The sequence below is a fragment of the Macrosteles quadrilineatus genome, unplaced genomic scaffold, assembly GCF_028750875.1.
Source record: "Macrosteles quadrilineatus isolate MER2022 unplaced genomic scaffold, UCM_ALF_1.0 Scaffold_4__1_contigs__length_99947679, whole genome shotgun sequence".
NCBI lineage: Eukaryota > Metazoa > Arthropoda > Insecta > Hemiptera > Cicadellidae > Macrosteles > Macrosteles quadrilineatus.
The window spans coordinates 59,413,469-59,428,368 of NW_026542597.1; the positions used below are offsets into that span (position 1 = coordinate 59,413,469).

General features: G+C 39.2%; 1 protein-coding gene across 5 annotated transcripts in view; it reads left to right on the forward strand.

Annotated features, from left to right (window-relative positions):
* Nucleotides 1-14,900, forward strand: part of LOC128991621 (uncharacterized) — a 403,846-nt gene that overhangs the window by 322,368 nt on the left and 66,578 nt on the right. For all 5 annotated transcript variants that reach the window (XM_054414670.1, XM_054414667.1, XM_054414668.1 and 2 more), the window contains one exon: nucleotides 9,922-10,182. In XM_054414670.1, coding sequence (XP_054270645.1) covers nucleotides 9,922-10,182 — 261 coding nt within the window. The remainder of the gene's footprint in view (nucleotides 1-9,921; nucleotides 10,183-14,900) is intronic.

Consider the following 14,900-nt stretch of genomic DNA (forward strand, 5'->3'; position numbering starts at 1 on the left):
CATTCAATGCTACTCAACTGTCCACCGCAGAAAGTAACTAAAATACTTCTAACACATGAAATATATAACACTTACTGTTGACTGCTTGACTCACAAGACGACAAATGGATACAAGATTAATAATGAGGTGTATTTCCGACAATAGATACAATGAAAAAATAGTATGTAGAGAAATATAACTGGATACTTTATCCACAGCGTAACCAGTTTTTTTTATAGTTACAAGCTAACATAGCATTGTATTTTTAGTCTAGCATTTTGTATAAAACATAGTATTTTGCCATCACCAAGCCCAGTAGGCTTGATATGTATTTCAAGTGCTATCAAAGGCATTTTTATTTACTTTCTCTAAATTAATTAACTCGTGCAATGTTGTTCAAGAAGATATTTAATTGCCAATCGTATTTATTACGTAAAGGCTAAACTCAAACGGGAAAAGGGTTAGTTCCAAACTTCACATATTTGCATTAATTTACTTGGATGCTTGCTTGCTATTTATGTATTTTGGTCTATTGATATTATTGAGTTTTATAATTTAAAAACATATCCCCTCAAAATTAACTTGTCCTGCAATGATATATTTTTGATGATTTCACCATCATAAAATTCGTCTATTACCCTCTCTTGGTTATAATAAGTGATAGGAACATTTGATTTACATTTAGTATTTATTCGAGAAAATAAGATGCGTATTCGTTCTGATTATTTAAGAGTTAGCCATGTATAATGTCAAACTTCAGTACAAATTTTAAACATCGAGATGGACACAGCTATACTATCCTTATTTATAGTTTGTTAGTGTTGCTTTGTGGTTGTTTGGTTGGTAAATCTTTCTCATGATACTGTAAACAATAATGAATCACAATCATGATTCATGTGTTACATCGCGGCTATTTTTAGGTGGAACGAACAAATTAAAACTACAGTAGTAGTTGTGTTTATTCAGTGTAGTAATTTTTATGGTGGTACTAGCTGGCCCGACAGACGTCGTCCTGTCCTATTGTGGTTTTATGTCACATGCTCGTTCATTTTCAAGATGAGCTCGTTCGCATGGCTCAATCACGTCCTGGTTGAAGTTCGTTCGCTACGCTCACACACCTTTTGGTTGCAAATTAGCTGTTCTCATAAATTAAAAAAATATATAGTGCTGCACCCTGTTGGTAAACCTATTAACTTTTTAATGCTATTGAACATCACAGAATCAAATTGTTTAGCTGCACCAGCTGTTAAGATTCTTTAATTCCATTTAAATATGAGTACTCATAAGGTTAACATGGGAAACTCCAGAGCCACTGGGGCGGAGCCCTATTGACGGATCTGCACCAAACTTCACACAAACCATCCTTGAATAATGCTTAATAATGCCTAAAAGTTTCATTACAATCTGTCAAGCGGTTTTGGAGTCCATAAAGGACAAACATACAAAATATACAAACATACATTGGATTTTAGCGAATTTCCCTATAGGGAAGTAGCTATTACCGTAGGTGGCATGGTAAGACCTAGGCCCGGGACCGATTTACTTTTTCATTTTGATGTCCCCAGAGGCCAAAAACACTATTCGTTCAAATTTTTATATAAGTATATATATATATGTGTGTGTGTCCGTGAACGCGATAACTTGAGTAATTTTTGTCCGATTTTGATGAAATTTGGTTAAAAGGTGTAAGGCGGGATAAACTTGAATGAGTTCGCGAACCAGCATGATCGGACCATGGGAACGGGGTCTTACGGGGGGTTTTATGGGGTAAAAATTGGTTTTTCTCATTTTTGACCCTCAAAACGCAAAATTTCCCAATTTATTTCTAGACCTTTTTAAAGAGCTTAAAAAACAAATAATTTTGTATATCAAAGTGTTTTTGTACGGTTTTTGGTAACGGAGAAAATTTAAAAAATTAAAAATTGAAAATTCCTATGTTATTCTTATGGAGAATATTGTAAAATGTTATAATTTGCTTGTTTATGGATATATTTTGATCAAACTTGGCAATTTTATTTATTTTATACTAAGCTATTAATATTTTACTAAAAACACATTTTATAAACCCCCTAGCAGCAAACCTTGGTACTTGTTAAACCTAACGTAATTTAAATAGATTTAATTGAAATTATTTCAGACAAATGGAAATTCGCTTAGTCGGCAGGTTTGCTGCGGCGGGGGTATTATATATATAGAAGACTAGCTGTAACCCGCGGGCTTTGCCCCGTTTAACTTCTTAATTTTCAAGATTATCTCGTTCGCATGGCTCAATCACGTCCTGGTTGAAGTTTGTTCGCTACGCTCACTCACCTTTAGGTTGGAGCTCGTTCGCTACGCTCACTCACCTTTAGGTTGGAGCTCGTTCGCTGCGCTCACTTGCCTTCAGGTTAGCTCGTTCGCTACGCTAACTCGCCTCCAGGTTGAAGTTCGTTCGCTACGCTCACTCACCTTTTGGTTGCAAATTAGCTGTTGTCATAAATGTAAAAGAAATAATAGTGCTGCACCCTGTTGGTAATCCTTGTAACTTTAATGCTATTGAACATCATAGAACAGAACCAACTTGTTTAATTGAAACAGCTGTTAAGATTCAATAATTCCATTTCTCATAAGGTTAACATGGGAAACTCCAGAGCCACTGGGGCGGAGCCCGAAAGGATTTTTGAAATAAGAATATGCCTATATGTTAATCGGGAATGTGAGCTATCATCATGCCAAATTTCAGCCCAATCCGACCAGTATTTTTCGAGTTTACTTTTCCCATACACACATACACACATACAGCAACCACCTCTTTTTTATAATAGTACTAGCTGACCCGGCGAACTTCGTATCGCCTAAGTTATAGGTTTCCCCTAAGACAGACCGATGGAAAGAAAGTACCGTTACGTTTAATTTTCAAGATGATCTCGTTCGCATCGCTCAATCACGTCCTGGTTGAAGTTCGTTCGCTACGCTCACTCACCTTTGCGTTGGAGCTCGTTCGCTACGCTCACTCACCTTTAGGTTGGAGCTCGTTCGCTGCGCTCACTTGCCTTCAGGTTAGCTCGTTCGCTACGCTAACTCGCCTCCAGGTTGAAGTTCGTTCGCTACGCTCACTCACCTTTTGGTTGCAAATTAGCTGTTGTCATAAATGTAAAAGAAATAATAGTGCTGCACCCTGTTGGTAATCCTTGTAACTTTAATGCTATTGAACATCATAGAACAGAACCAACTTGTTTAATTGAAACAGCTGTTAAGATTCATTAATTCCATTTCTCATAAGGTTAACATGGGAAACTCCAGAGCCACTGGGGCGGAGCCCTTTTAAGAATTTCGAAACGGGAAATAGTTTACGTCCGATTCGCATACCTACAGAATTTACACACCAAATTTCATAACGATCGGTGAAGTCGTTCCGGAGGAGTTTGCAGACAAACACTGTGACACGAGAATTTTATATATTAGATAGATAGATAGATAGATAGATAGATAGATGACTGCATTCAGAGATTCTTTCAGAACATTGGCTCAATACCTTCATTTACTGTAAAAGCTTTTGAAATTTAAATTGCGTTTTGCGTGAATATTACGCGCCGGATCGGTGCTATCTTCAGGCTGTTCTTGGTGATCCTTTTGGAATATTATCTTTAAAACATAATTAAGCAGGTGGTCATTATGTCGTGTATCAATCTGTGTAAATCCATCCCGAATCCTTACATAAGCGTTATCTGCTTATTGACTCCTCTATGATTGTTTCCTGCTCCGGCATTGATTACACAGAACAGTTTGTTAAACGGAGCGTTGCGATCCGACTACTTGGGTAGTATTTATGTTCACGATCTCCGAAAATTGATTTGTGGCTATTGTCTTCATAATGGTCGCGGGTCGTCACGGGTAGTGGCCGCGACTATCTGTACCGATTGCGTCATGGTAAATTGTTATATTGAAGAGGTATTTTGTAACAGTTAACTGTTGTTTTAGACAAAAAGGATCTATTAGAGATTTATAGGTTATACATCTGGTGCACTACCAATGAATAGTGCAAATATAATCAATAAGTCTACATTTCTTTTACTCGTAGCTTCAGTAAATGTGTGCTGTATTTCTTTCAAGATTTCCTGAACCCAATGGCTATGGAATCATATGACAGCATCTGTCATAATCAAGGTTTAGTAGAATATCCGCTAATTTCGCCTTCCCAACATCCTCTCATTCTGATTGATAACCCCTTCAGCTCTATCAGTGGTATCGCTGTCGGAAGGAGTCTGTCTTGTTAATCTCATGATGCAGGACCAGGACCACTCTCACTATCTCATCATCCCACTCTCCCACTCGCCATGAGATCATCCCTGTCTCTGTCTCATTTCACGATGATTTCACTGCATAATTAATCCACTCCTCCAGGACTACTTTCCCAACTGATTTACAGAACGATGACATCAAGTTTACCTCAGGATCTCGGCTAATTGGATTGATTAATTGGGTCGTTCAAGCGATTCATGCTGGTTATGGTGCTGGTGAGTGGTTTTATTAATTTATATTCCGGTCATGTTGATATTGCGGTTAAGGCGATTTTCTAAATGGCTATTGCTGTGGGAAATAGCGTTTAAATGTGTGTGTGTACGTTTTAAAGGTAGGCATTCGAATAGGATAGAAAACTAATACAATTTAAGTATAGCTTAGAATTTTAATGCAAAACTACTGTTTGTCTCCACCTTAGTGAACATTGGCAAAATTGTTAAATATATTTTATGTCAAGGATGTTGCAAACAGGTTTGCAAGCAAATGTACGATATATTATTAACTAAAATGAGGTAGTTGATAAGGTTTGGTATTTTAAAACCGTGGAGATGAAGCATATTATTTTATTTTTCAGTGGACCATCAAAATTGCAGAAATGTATGCCTACAGTAGTGTACACACAGTCACAATACAAAAATCTTTCTTTGACCATAAATAATTTTACCCTCCCTTTTTATCACAGAATGATGAGAACATAATGTTCTGTGGTTGGTATGAACTTGAATTTTCTCAGCGCACTTGAATTTTTCAATCGACAAAATCTTCAAAGTAGAAGAAACAAAAAGGTCAAATGAAACACGTTGCTCAATACTATTGCTACTTGAAAGCTCACTTGAAAGCTCACTTGAATAATGGCTGACTAGCATGAATGAAACGTAATTCCCTCCTCCAAGTGACCACGTAACGGTAAAAGACGTCTCGAGGAAATCAAAACCTCTCCTTGAACAGCTGGTCCTCTTATCCAGTGACAATGTTTGTCTACAAACCGAATTGATTGACACCTCTGTGTGCGATACAAAGGCGCCATTCATTGACAGCGTATTGTATACCTCCGACCAATGCAAACTCTCGAATAACCTCTGTTATGTGACCCCCTCCGACATATGTTGAGAGCTGTTGTAATTGGTACAATTAAAACCACTAGTTATGGTTCCAGCTGCTACTTGATCGCTAACACTGTTTGGGAACTTGTGTGTGTTGAGTGGAACTGTTTGGGGTGATTGTAATGGGGCCGTTATTTGAAAACACTGCATTTTGATGTCTTCATAAAATGGTAGAATGGAAACTGTAGAAAATGGTCTTATGTCCCTCAAAGAATGAATATGTATCAAGGATGAACGCTAATCGTATTCAGAAAATATATAAATTTAGCGGAGAGCTTTCAACCGTTGACTGACATCACAGATAGATATTGACATCAAATCATGGGGATGAGAAGTGCATAGTGGTAATATGTCCAGTGTAATGATTGATGTCTGCAATCTGACTTGTATATCTGACGGATATGCACGTTATACTGGGTCGTGACTGTTACTTCCTCGACCCTTCATGCGCATATCCTGTAATGATCCCGGTGATAAGGTGTGTTGTATTCACATGCAGTGATTGTGGTAAAAACTTCGATCTGTTACTTCTAGGTGGGCAACGGTACACCAGTTGCTTTCAAAATCTGTATCATTCTTTGCAAAAGAACCTTACGTGATTAAATTTGGTTAACGACTTTGAACGTTTCTTTCAAAATTGAGAAGTTATTCTCTTGAAACACGTTTAAAGGTTGACCGAAGTTTTTGTGGAGCTACTGTGCTCTGAAATGAAAAATCAAAAGTCAAAATCTTATAGGGCCTGGGTGTAATCGTTTTTTTTTTTTTACTTGTGAGAAGATGGAATATTAGTATTGCCATGTCCACAGAATAAAGATGGGGCATTTCTTTAACATATTTTCGCATCCCTTTACTTGATATCAAAACGTCAATATCAACGGCCTAAAATTGGGAGGATCGTAGATATTTTAAATCATTTACTCTTCAAAAATTTTTAAGGTTTTTACCAGTATCCAACGCTAAAATTACTGCTATAAATCTAGTGCTATTCGTGTAGTTATGGAGCCTTGGATACCTTATTATTAATTTTCTCATAAGCTACAACCTACGATAGCAATATTTCGAAGTTGTAATAATTTTAAAGGCCGTTTTCCCAAAGATTCCCTGGTTATGAATTGTCATCAAAGGTTGGCCACAGAGTGAGATGTTGTAGATGGATTATCGTGGTAAATAATACTTAGCTTTTAGTTGAGGTATAATCCGCTTTGGCTGAGCTGCTTGAACCCAAAGCTTGACCTCGGCTTCAACTGGCTTCTTTTGTTTTATAATCACCTCCAACGCCTTCCGACCTTCTATTTAATTAGTTTGCATCTAACTTGATGATTTATCGGCACTAAATTCTACTTTCAAAATTGGACAAACAAAACGCCATTTTCAACGAGGAAATTAGGCTTCAGAAGCACCTTTTGACCTCATTCTACAAACGGTGGTTACCGAAATTGCTGTTCGACCCATAATGGAGGATGAGGCTGCAATTTAAATTTCACGATATGCGTACAAGTCACTAACCCTGATGATTAAAACACCATCAATTTCGGCGTTGACCGTTACACGGTGGATTACCCGGGAATTGTGCTAGGCTGGAAGTCGGACGTGGAATTACATACAATCACGACTATTAGTCAGATGCGATCTTGTGCGAACAATAGATAGTGGGTTGGTAGGGATCGGTGTACTCTGATGTTCCTAGGCCCACTGTCTTCAGTAACTGGTGGAAACTGCAGGTCAAAATTTCCACATACCTTAAGGAGACCCATATTTATGATCAATGGAAAAATGTTTTACAAACAAATTTTTATATTTTATAATGTTTTACAGGCAGAGGTTCCAAACTAGACTGGCAAATTTTTGTGTGAAAATTAAATTGCTTTTCAAACATTGTCAAATTGCGCAGATTCCACATTTACATTTTCAAAAGAGGTGTTTAGCTTTCGGATTACTGATCATGTTTAAAATGGTTTACGATACCCGCAAATAGAAGTAGTTTGCCACTAGGAGGATTGACATTTTTCTCCTACGTTTACCACTTCAGCAACCAAGGATTACTAGCCTATATGAAGCTAATTATAAAATGAAAAGAGGATATCTTGACGTTTCGACTAACCAATAATGATAGGTTACTAATTTTAACATTCACGGATCATACCAAAAGGTGTGTTTTTTTTCAACAATTTTACTATTATTTCCTCAAGTTTAGATAGAAAGGATATCTTCGGGATCTATAGATTGTGGAAACGACTGGTACATTCCCTGACCTAACCACAAGACAAAGTGTTTTGTAGATGTATTTTCGCACTGGAAACCGCACAAACCCACTTTGTGTCCCAGTGGCCGAACTGACCGAGAGAAAGGTTGCGGAATTGCGCGATTTCCGCAACGCTCAGTTACAACATTTCATACGGTGCTGTTATGACGGATTATAGTGGTTTGGACGGCGAATTTCTCTGTAATTCTGCCAATCCGCGGGGAGTATGGAGCTGGTGATCGAACTAGGATTGCTTTCCTGTATGAGTCGTTCATACGTCAAGATTGTAAAGTTTTATTGCCATAGATTTTAGACATGAGAAGTGGCAAATCAGTTCAAAAGGAGTAAATTACTCGTTTTGTTTCGCATACAACGGTCATGGGAATTATTGCTGGTAGGATTTATTCAACGTTGCTCATAGATCAGTGTTAACAAGGTTTAGTAATTGCAGTAAACAATAAACTTGCAATTTGCTTTAATTCTTCATTTACATGTGTGACATCATTGTATTCATATCAAACTGTTACCAATATCGAATTCATCAAACAATTGATACCGTATTTACTAAACTTAATTATATGAGAACAATAGGCATTGTACTCTGGATGGTATACTATACTGTACGTTTTGTCTGTTGGCGGAGTGAGTTTACAAACTGTTATTGTGTATTAGTCATACAGTATCGACCACGCCAGCAAAGGTTGGTATGAAGTCAGCGATGGTTCAATCCTTGCATCATTCAAGGACGTTGCTGCATTCACTGGCTTTTATTGCCGTAGCAGCTTTCGTTGTTCCATTTTGCCCAAGTTTATTGAAATAATACGGGTTAGGTTTTCATTTAATTTTGTGGGGATTTAGCCCTAATGGTCATATGCATTTTTGTAAAAATGTTTTATATTCCATCTCGGGCCACACGTTTAGTTCTATGGAGTTACAATCCATATAATTATCACTCCTTCACTCCTCTACAACAACTCATTAGGAGTCTGACACTTGTTGAACAGTAATAATTATTCGCTTCCTTAACTGGAATCATTTATCACATTGACGAACTGCGATGATTTCGTTCTTACGACGCGATCACTTCCTCCGCTCGGTAAGATCAATGCCCGATCACCGTGAAAGGTCAAACATTTGGCAATGTCCAGACATGTGGTAGAGTGTCGGTGACTCAGAATGCTACTCTGTAGCTGGAGAGGTGCCAGAGGTCCTCTGTGTCACGTGCCCACTGTCCAGGTGTTACTGGCCAGCTGATCCTACAACCTCGTGAAAGCTTGCATTGTTGATCAGCTGATTGTACAGAAGCTCTTGAGGTCCACAGTTTGATTGTGAAATTTATTGTCGATCTGTGTTGGTAGTTATGTACTAGTTTACACACTTGTGGCGGATCGGAAGCACTGTTACGTTGCCTCAAAACGAGACTAGGAAGAGTTAGATTATCCAAACCCTTTTATTGACGAGCACTGTCTTCGCTTGTGTTATAATTAATCAATCAACGCCCAGCTGATATTTGACCGCGGCTAGTGGCCAATGTTTTTGCAGCTAGCCATATGTTGAGTGAAGAGCGCTACAGCGCGGAGTGCGGCTGACTGACGGATATGGAGGGAATCAACAGCTAACAGATGATGGTAATGAGTAGAGAACCGTAGGGGGCGATCTGACCCCGGGGTCAACTGACACGTGCCTTGGCCTGTCATGCTGTCATACAGTCATGCTGCCATGCTGTCATGCTGTCACAGTGGCTTACTAACTTTGGGAGAAAGCTGTTTACCGTGCATTGTCACGATGTATACGCCACACCATGACACACAACGCGCAAGTGTGTTTAGGGCGGTGTTAAATTGTATTGTAGATGGTAGATTTCTAGCGGTGTACGTCAAAATTAGCTGACACTTAAGTACTTTCTTTTCTTGACATGTTAAACTGCTACACTTTGAAAAATAGATTTTGAGAACACGTCGAAACAATTAATATTAAGTCGAGTGATCTTTGCAAATTTAGTTTCTGCTGGTGTCAGACAGGATAAACAATTTGCATCTCCGTACTTCGAAAAAAAAAGAAAATCGCTGTGGATATTTATCGCCTCTTTAATAGTCTATTTTAATCTTAATTAATTTAGATGGATTTTGATTTTCGGGTGCAGTATTTGCTTCTGTATTTGAGAGACCATTTGAACATTTTCCTTATGCAGTTTTTAACATGGTTTTTGGATATTTGTCAGGATCCTGTGTCCACATCGTGGTATCGGTATTCAATTTCCTAATTTCAAAAACTGTTCTATCCACGTTCTTATGATTTTTCTCTTTCTGTTGCAGAGTATCCAACGTCAGGTAGAGTTTCTGGGCAGGTCTGTCAGCTCGGTGTTGAAGCAGTGCGATCTGCTGGTGCAGGCGGAGGCCGAGAAGTCGAGAGAGGCGGAGCCCCCAGACACCCAGGGGCGACGACGAGGTCGCTTGGACGCCGCTCAGGCAGTGAGGACAGCCAAGGATCTGCAGAGACGCTGGCAGCACCTGACCATCAGGAGTCTAGAGTGGCAGTGTCACATTGACAATCAGACCAAGCGTGCCGAGGACAAGGTAAGGAATTGAACATCCTACAGAGTCTTCTATTGCTTTATAAAATGAATCTCTACGGTTTGGCGACGTTATTTTGTAATGCCCCCGAGGTTGTGGAGTCGATAAAGAAGGAATTCATAAATATTGGTGTTCAAATCAGTTTTTTGCAACAAAGCTCAATTCGTCTTATATTTACACTGATATTATATTTACATCTCGTTTTCCAAAGCCACCATTCCTGAGAGCAATATCGGCTTGGAGGCTATTATGGGAGACCAATAATTTGAAAATGGTTTGCTTATCGTACTGCCTTGCTATCCATAAGATGCTGGTTTAATCATGAGAGGTGTCAGTAGCATTTCTTATTTCGAAACTCAACTCAGATATCCTTGGTAATTGGGCTCCTAATAAATTCCCCTAGTTAGAGACCGTTTTTCTTAGTTGGTAATAAAGCCTTTAGGATATAATTCCATTCTGTCCTTCATCCATAGTTTTGAAATATAACCAGTTGCGTATACACCATACAGTTCTTACTGAATGAACAGTTACATTGATCACTTCATCAAGTCTTGCAGAACACATCAACAGTATGCACCATAATGAGATGTATTGGTTTGACTGGTCTACATCAAGCCCGTGTCCCTGATACAGTTTGGAACACTGCCATGCCATTACCATACCATATGGCTTGCCGCTGGTCTCTAGTAGGTGTTTGGTGTCCAGTGACCAGTTTCTAGCCCAGCAGCGCTGTAGCGCCGTATCGTGCCTTGTAGTGCGGTCAGGTTTCCAGAACTACTTAGCCTGATTACCCCTTTATCTGGCTGGATCCACGCAAGCACGCACCTCTTTCATTTGCATTCCGCCTTCAGTGAGAGCTGTGGGTCAGGTTGAGGACGACAATGTGTGAAATGTTAAAGTCCCTTTTACCTTCGGCTTGTTTTCGCATTTGAATTAATTCGTGGAGGTAATAGGTGTATAGTCTTTGTATGTACAAATTGTAATAATTCAGGAGTTTCGAGTCATGGCGCTTTTTAAAATCCATGGCTTATGTACTCGAACTTAAGAATCATCAGAAATAACTCATGTTTACTTGGTCAACATATCATTTTAATTAGTGGCCTACTTTAACTTTGTATCTCTTCTCGTTCTGTGAAACTTGTTTCTTTGTGTTATTCCTGTCTGGGAGTACGCTAATGTAAACTAGACGTTTTTATTTCGATATGAGGCAATTTCTACTGTTTATGCTTTAAACTTTACGTATATAACTATATCAAAATAAGAACAGTAGAGCATTCGTAGAGCGTTGTATTTGGTCATAACACAGAACACATCAGTGTCTTCCCAACTATACCTCTTTAACTATCTGGATGACAAAATATGAAGGGAAGTATCTATGATGGGTTGGTATTGTATTTGGTTTTATTTATGGTCGCTGATAAAACTAATGAAGCTCGTGTTATGAGTAAGGTGAGACGCAGCTGTCACAACAAAGCCACCAGCTGTTGATGTTGATAAGGATGTCGGTAAACTACGCACCTGTTGCTTTATAACCCTTCTACAAACTGGCCTATCATATCACAGGAGTTTGGGCGTTGATTAAATCTAGCAATTGTAAACCTGGTTGGTTAGCAATAAAGGTCTATGACAAATTTAGATTCAAATCAACCAACAGAAATGTTACTACGTTAAAAACTTAGGTAAATTTTATCAATTTTCGAATTTGAATCTTGTTTGGTTAGTCAATTTTGAAAGGGTTCCTAAATTTGCGACGTCACTGAACACAGCATTAAGAGTATAAAAATTCGATGAAATAATTTATATTTTATAGTGATCGGTGGTGTTAAGTTACCAATCAAATTATATTAGTAAATAAGCCATTACCGTAAACCTCTTGGTAAAACCTAGACCCAAGACCGATTACATGGGGGAAATCAAGAGAACAGTGGCTGATGAACAGGCTGTGTGATTACCGGTGAAGTAGCAATTAGTCAAGTAGGAAAGAAAGAACCCATCAGCATCACCAGCGACGACGACCGGTTCGGTAACTACTGTACCTCACCTTGCGCTGTGATTGTGGAGTGCAAGTGTGTGTAGGTGATGAGGTTCGCACGATTGTCCCCCGGAATGTGACTTCACTTTCCCGCCATTTCACTGGGAGCTGGCAATTAAGCGGGTGTGGTCGAGGATATAAGAGGTTTAGTAGTCATTAGTCGCCGAGTTTCTTGCGCTTTCAATAGCCAGATTGGAAGTGTAGCGTTTTACTATTCACTATGAAATTATATTTCTATACTTGGTATAAAATGTTCTCCCAGTATAGTATTCATCCTGTAAAATCTGAAGTTGTGTCATTTCTGGCTACGCTTGTGTGCGCTAAATGCTATAGTTTTAACCTTATGACTGTCATAATGTTTAATCATTCTTGAATACTTCTACTTTATTTGGCCTATATGTGAAGTTGCAGAGAAAGGGCATCTGAAACTGTGTCAAGGATTTCGTTCACTCCTTACTTTGGGGGATAAATGTCGATCTTTATTCGGTTTATACAGCTAAAGCCCCGATAACACAATTTATAATGCATATTCCACAGTAGCAAAACAGTCCTAGGCTAGTGCAGTAGGAAATGAGGGAAATGAGGGGGTTGGCTCGTCTAAGTGTCTAGGCTAGGGAGGGCTTCAGTGTGTCTGACAATCTGTCTGTAAAAGACCCTCACGTCCTAAAAACCCGTACTGTTTATACCACTGATTATGCAGACAATATTCCTCATACATGGACGTTCCATCAGTGTTCAATTCTCTAGTTTTCCGTTTTCTAAAACATTTCATCATCATATTGTAATTTACTACGTGTGGTTTTGTTTGTTCGTTCCGTAATATCTCATAAATTAATACCCAAACGCGCCACGTGTATACTGTCCGTGTCCGGCTCGCGCCACGCCGGGTACGTTCACAGCTGGTCTAATGGTCTAATGGCCGGCCGTGACTGTCACTAGTTGATTTGTTCCTGGCTCGCCATTGTAATGGTCGGCTGTGGCTGTAAACACGGTAATGACGGCGAACAGAATGGATTCCCGCAATGCATAAATCCCGCACCGCGCGGCTACATGGTACAAACTGTGGCTTGCCACCTGGGCGATCACGGCACGCGATGCTAGGGCACAGAGTACAGTGGTCAGAGTACTGAGGCTGCCTACACATACTTAGGAATATGCTCAAAACCTCAGGGGCAGCCTTGGTGAACGTATCTGGCTTGACAAGAATAATCGAATTTGAAAGGGATTAGGATGTAACAAAACGTGAAAAACTCCCCAGAATGCTTCGGGGAAATTGGCGAGTCGGGGAGTTGCCTATGTAATGCAAATCGTGTATACGGTCGATCTACCTAAGGTAAACATTTTAGCACGAGCATTAGAACACGAGTGCAATTATGATGCAGCGTGTATGACAGATTGGCTAGGATGTCTTTGGAGCATATGCAGGCTCTGGGAATTTGTTTCGTCCAATACACGGGTAAGTTAGAGCGTGAATGTTATCTGTAGGCTTATCTCCCGGAATAAAATAAAATCCTCTGACTAAAATTGCCATCTCACTTATTCATGCTTTCTAGCTGTCTATTCAGGTGTCTAGTAGTTGGCTCTCTTAACAGGTATAAAATTGCTAATAGCATTACAATGCATCTTTTTAGCTGCGAAACTGTCAATGAAAATTCGTCTACTCTCGATTGAAGGATTTGTCCAGAGTAGTAATTATGGCTCAGTGACCAGAAAACTCTGTGGTCAACATAATGAAAAGAAATCTGTCAGTATATTGCTTAGGGCCAGTCAACAGACAGTACATTTTTGTTGTTATTAACTAATCCTTATTGCGGTTGGATCGCAGGTATTTTAGTGCCAAAATAGGCTTCAACGACCACAAATCTTTATGTCCTCGAGTTGTGAATAACCATTGACCTTGACGCTGGTATCATCTCCAGTATCCAACCAGAGAGACAAGGATGCGGAAAGATCTGTCGGCAGATTACTTTGCCAACCATCTGGTGTATGATGTATGTAGAGTCTGCTAGTAACTGGTAACTGGTTCTGGCTGCTATAAATATACGATATTGTAATGCATTGCAGATGTACGTGCTTCCAGAACTGCTACTTTCCTCCAGACGTTATGGTAATCAGCTTCTCCAGTTTTCAAGTGGATTTGAATTGAAATGGAATTGTAGAGTTCGTTGATCGAAAGTGAAGCGGCCATTGGTTTTCGATATTAGTTCTTAATCATAAGACAAAGTCTTTGTTTTGAAAGGGGTTTGATGTGGACTTTTCCCCAACTAGGCCTACCTGTCCAATTGGATGCCTTCACAGTCGTGTGTACGATTTTCGATTGACGCTCGTTAAAGATGTTAGCGTGCTGTCAAATCATGTCACCACTGTATATTTTTAAACCTAAATCCTGAAGTTTTTGAGTCGAAGTACCAATATTATGTTGTCGAAAACTAACTTCGATACCTTCGGTAAGTCTACCAAAACCACTTAGATAATAATTTTTGAAAGCAATGGCCAATTATTACGGTTATGAGTTTGAGGTTACGTAGTAGGCTAAGCAGATTAGGCTTCAGCATAATCTAAATAATATAATACACAAACGATAAAATCAGAAAGTGAAATATATCCCTATGGCGGTGCTCCAATATTTACTGTATCTCAGGTCCGCAACGTTCAACGAAAGATATTGCGATCGCAGAAACCGCTGCCG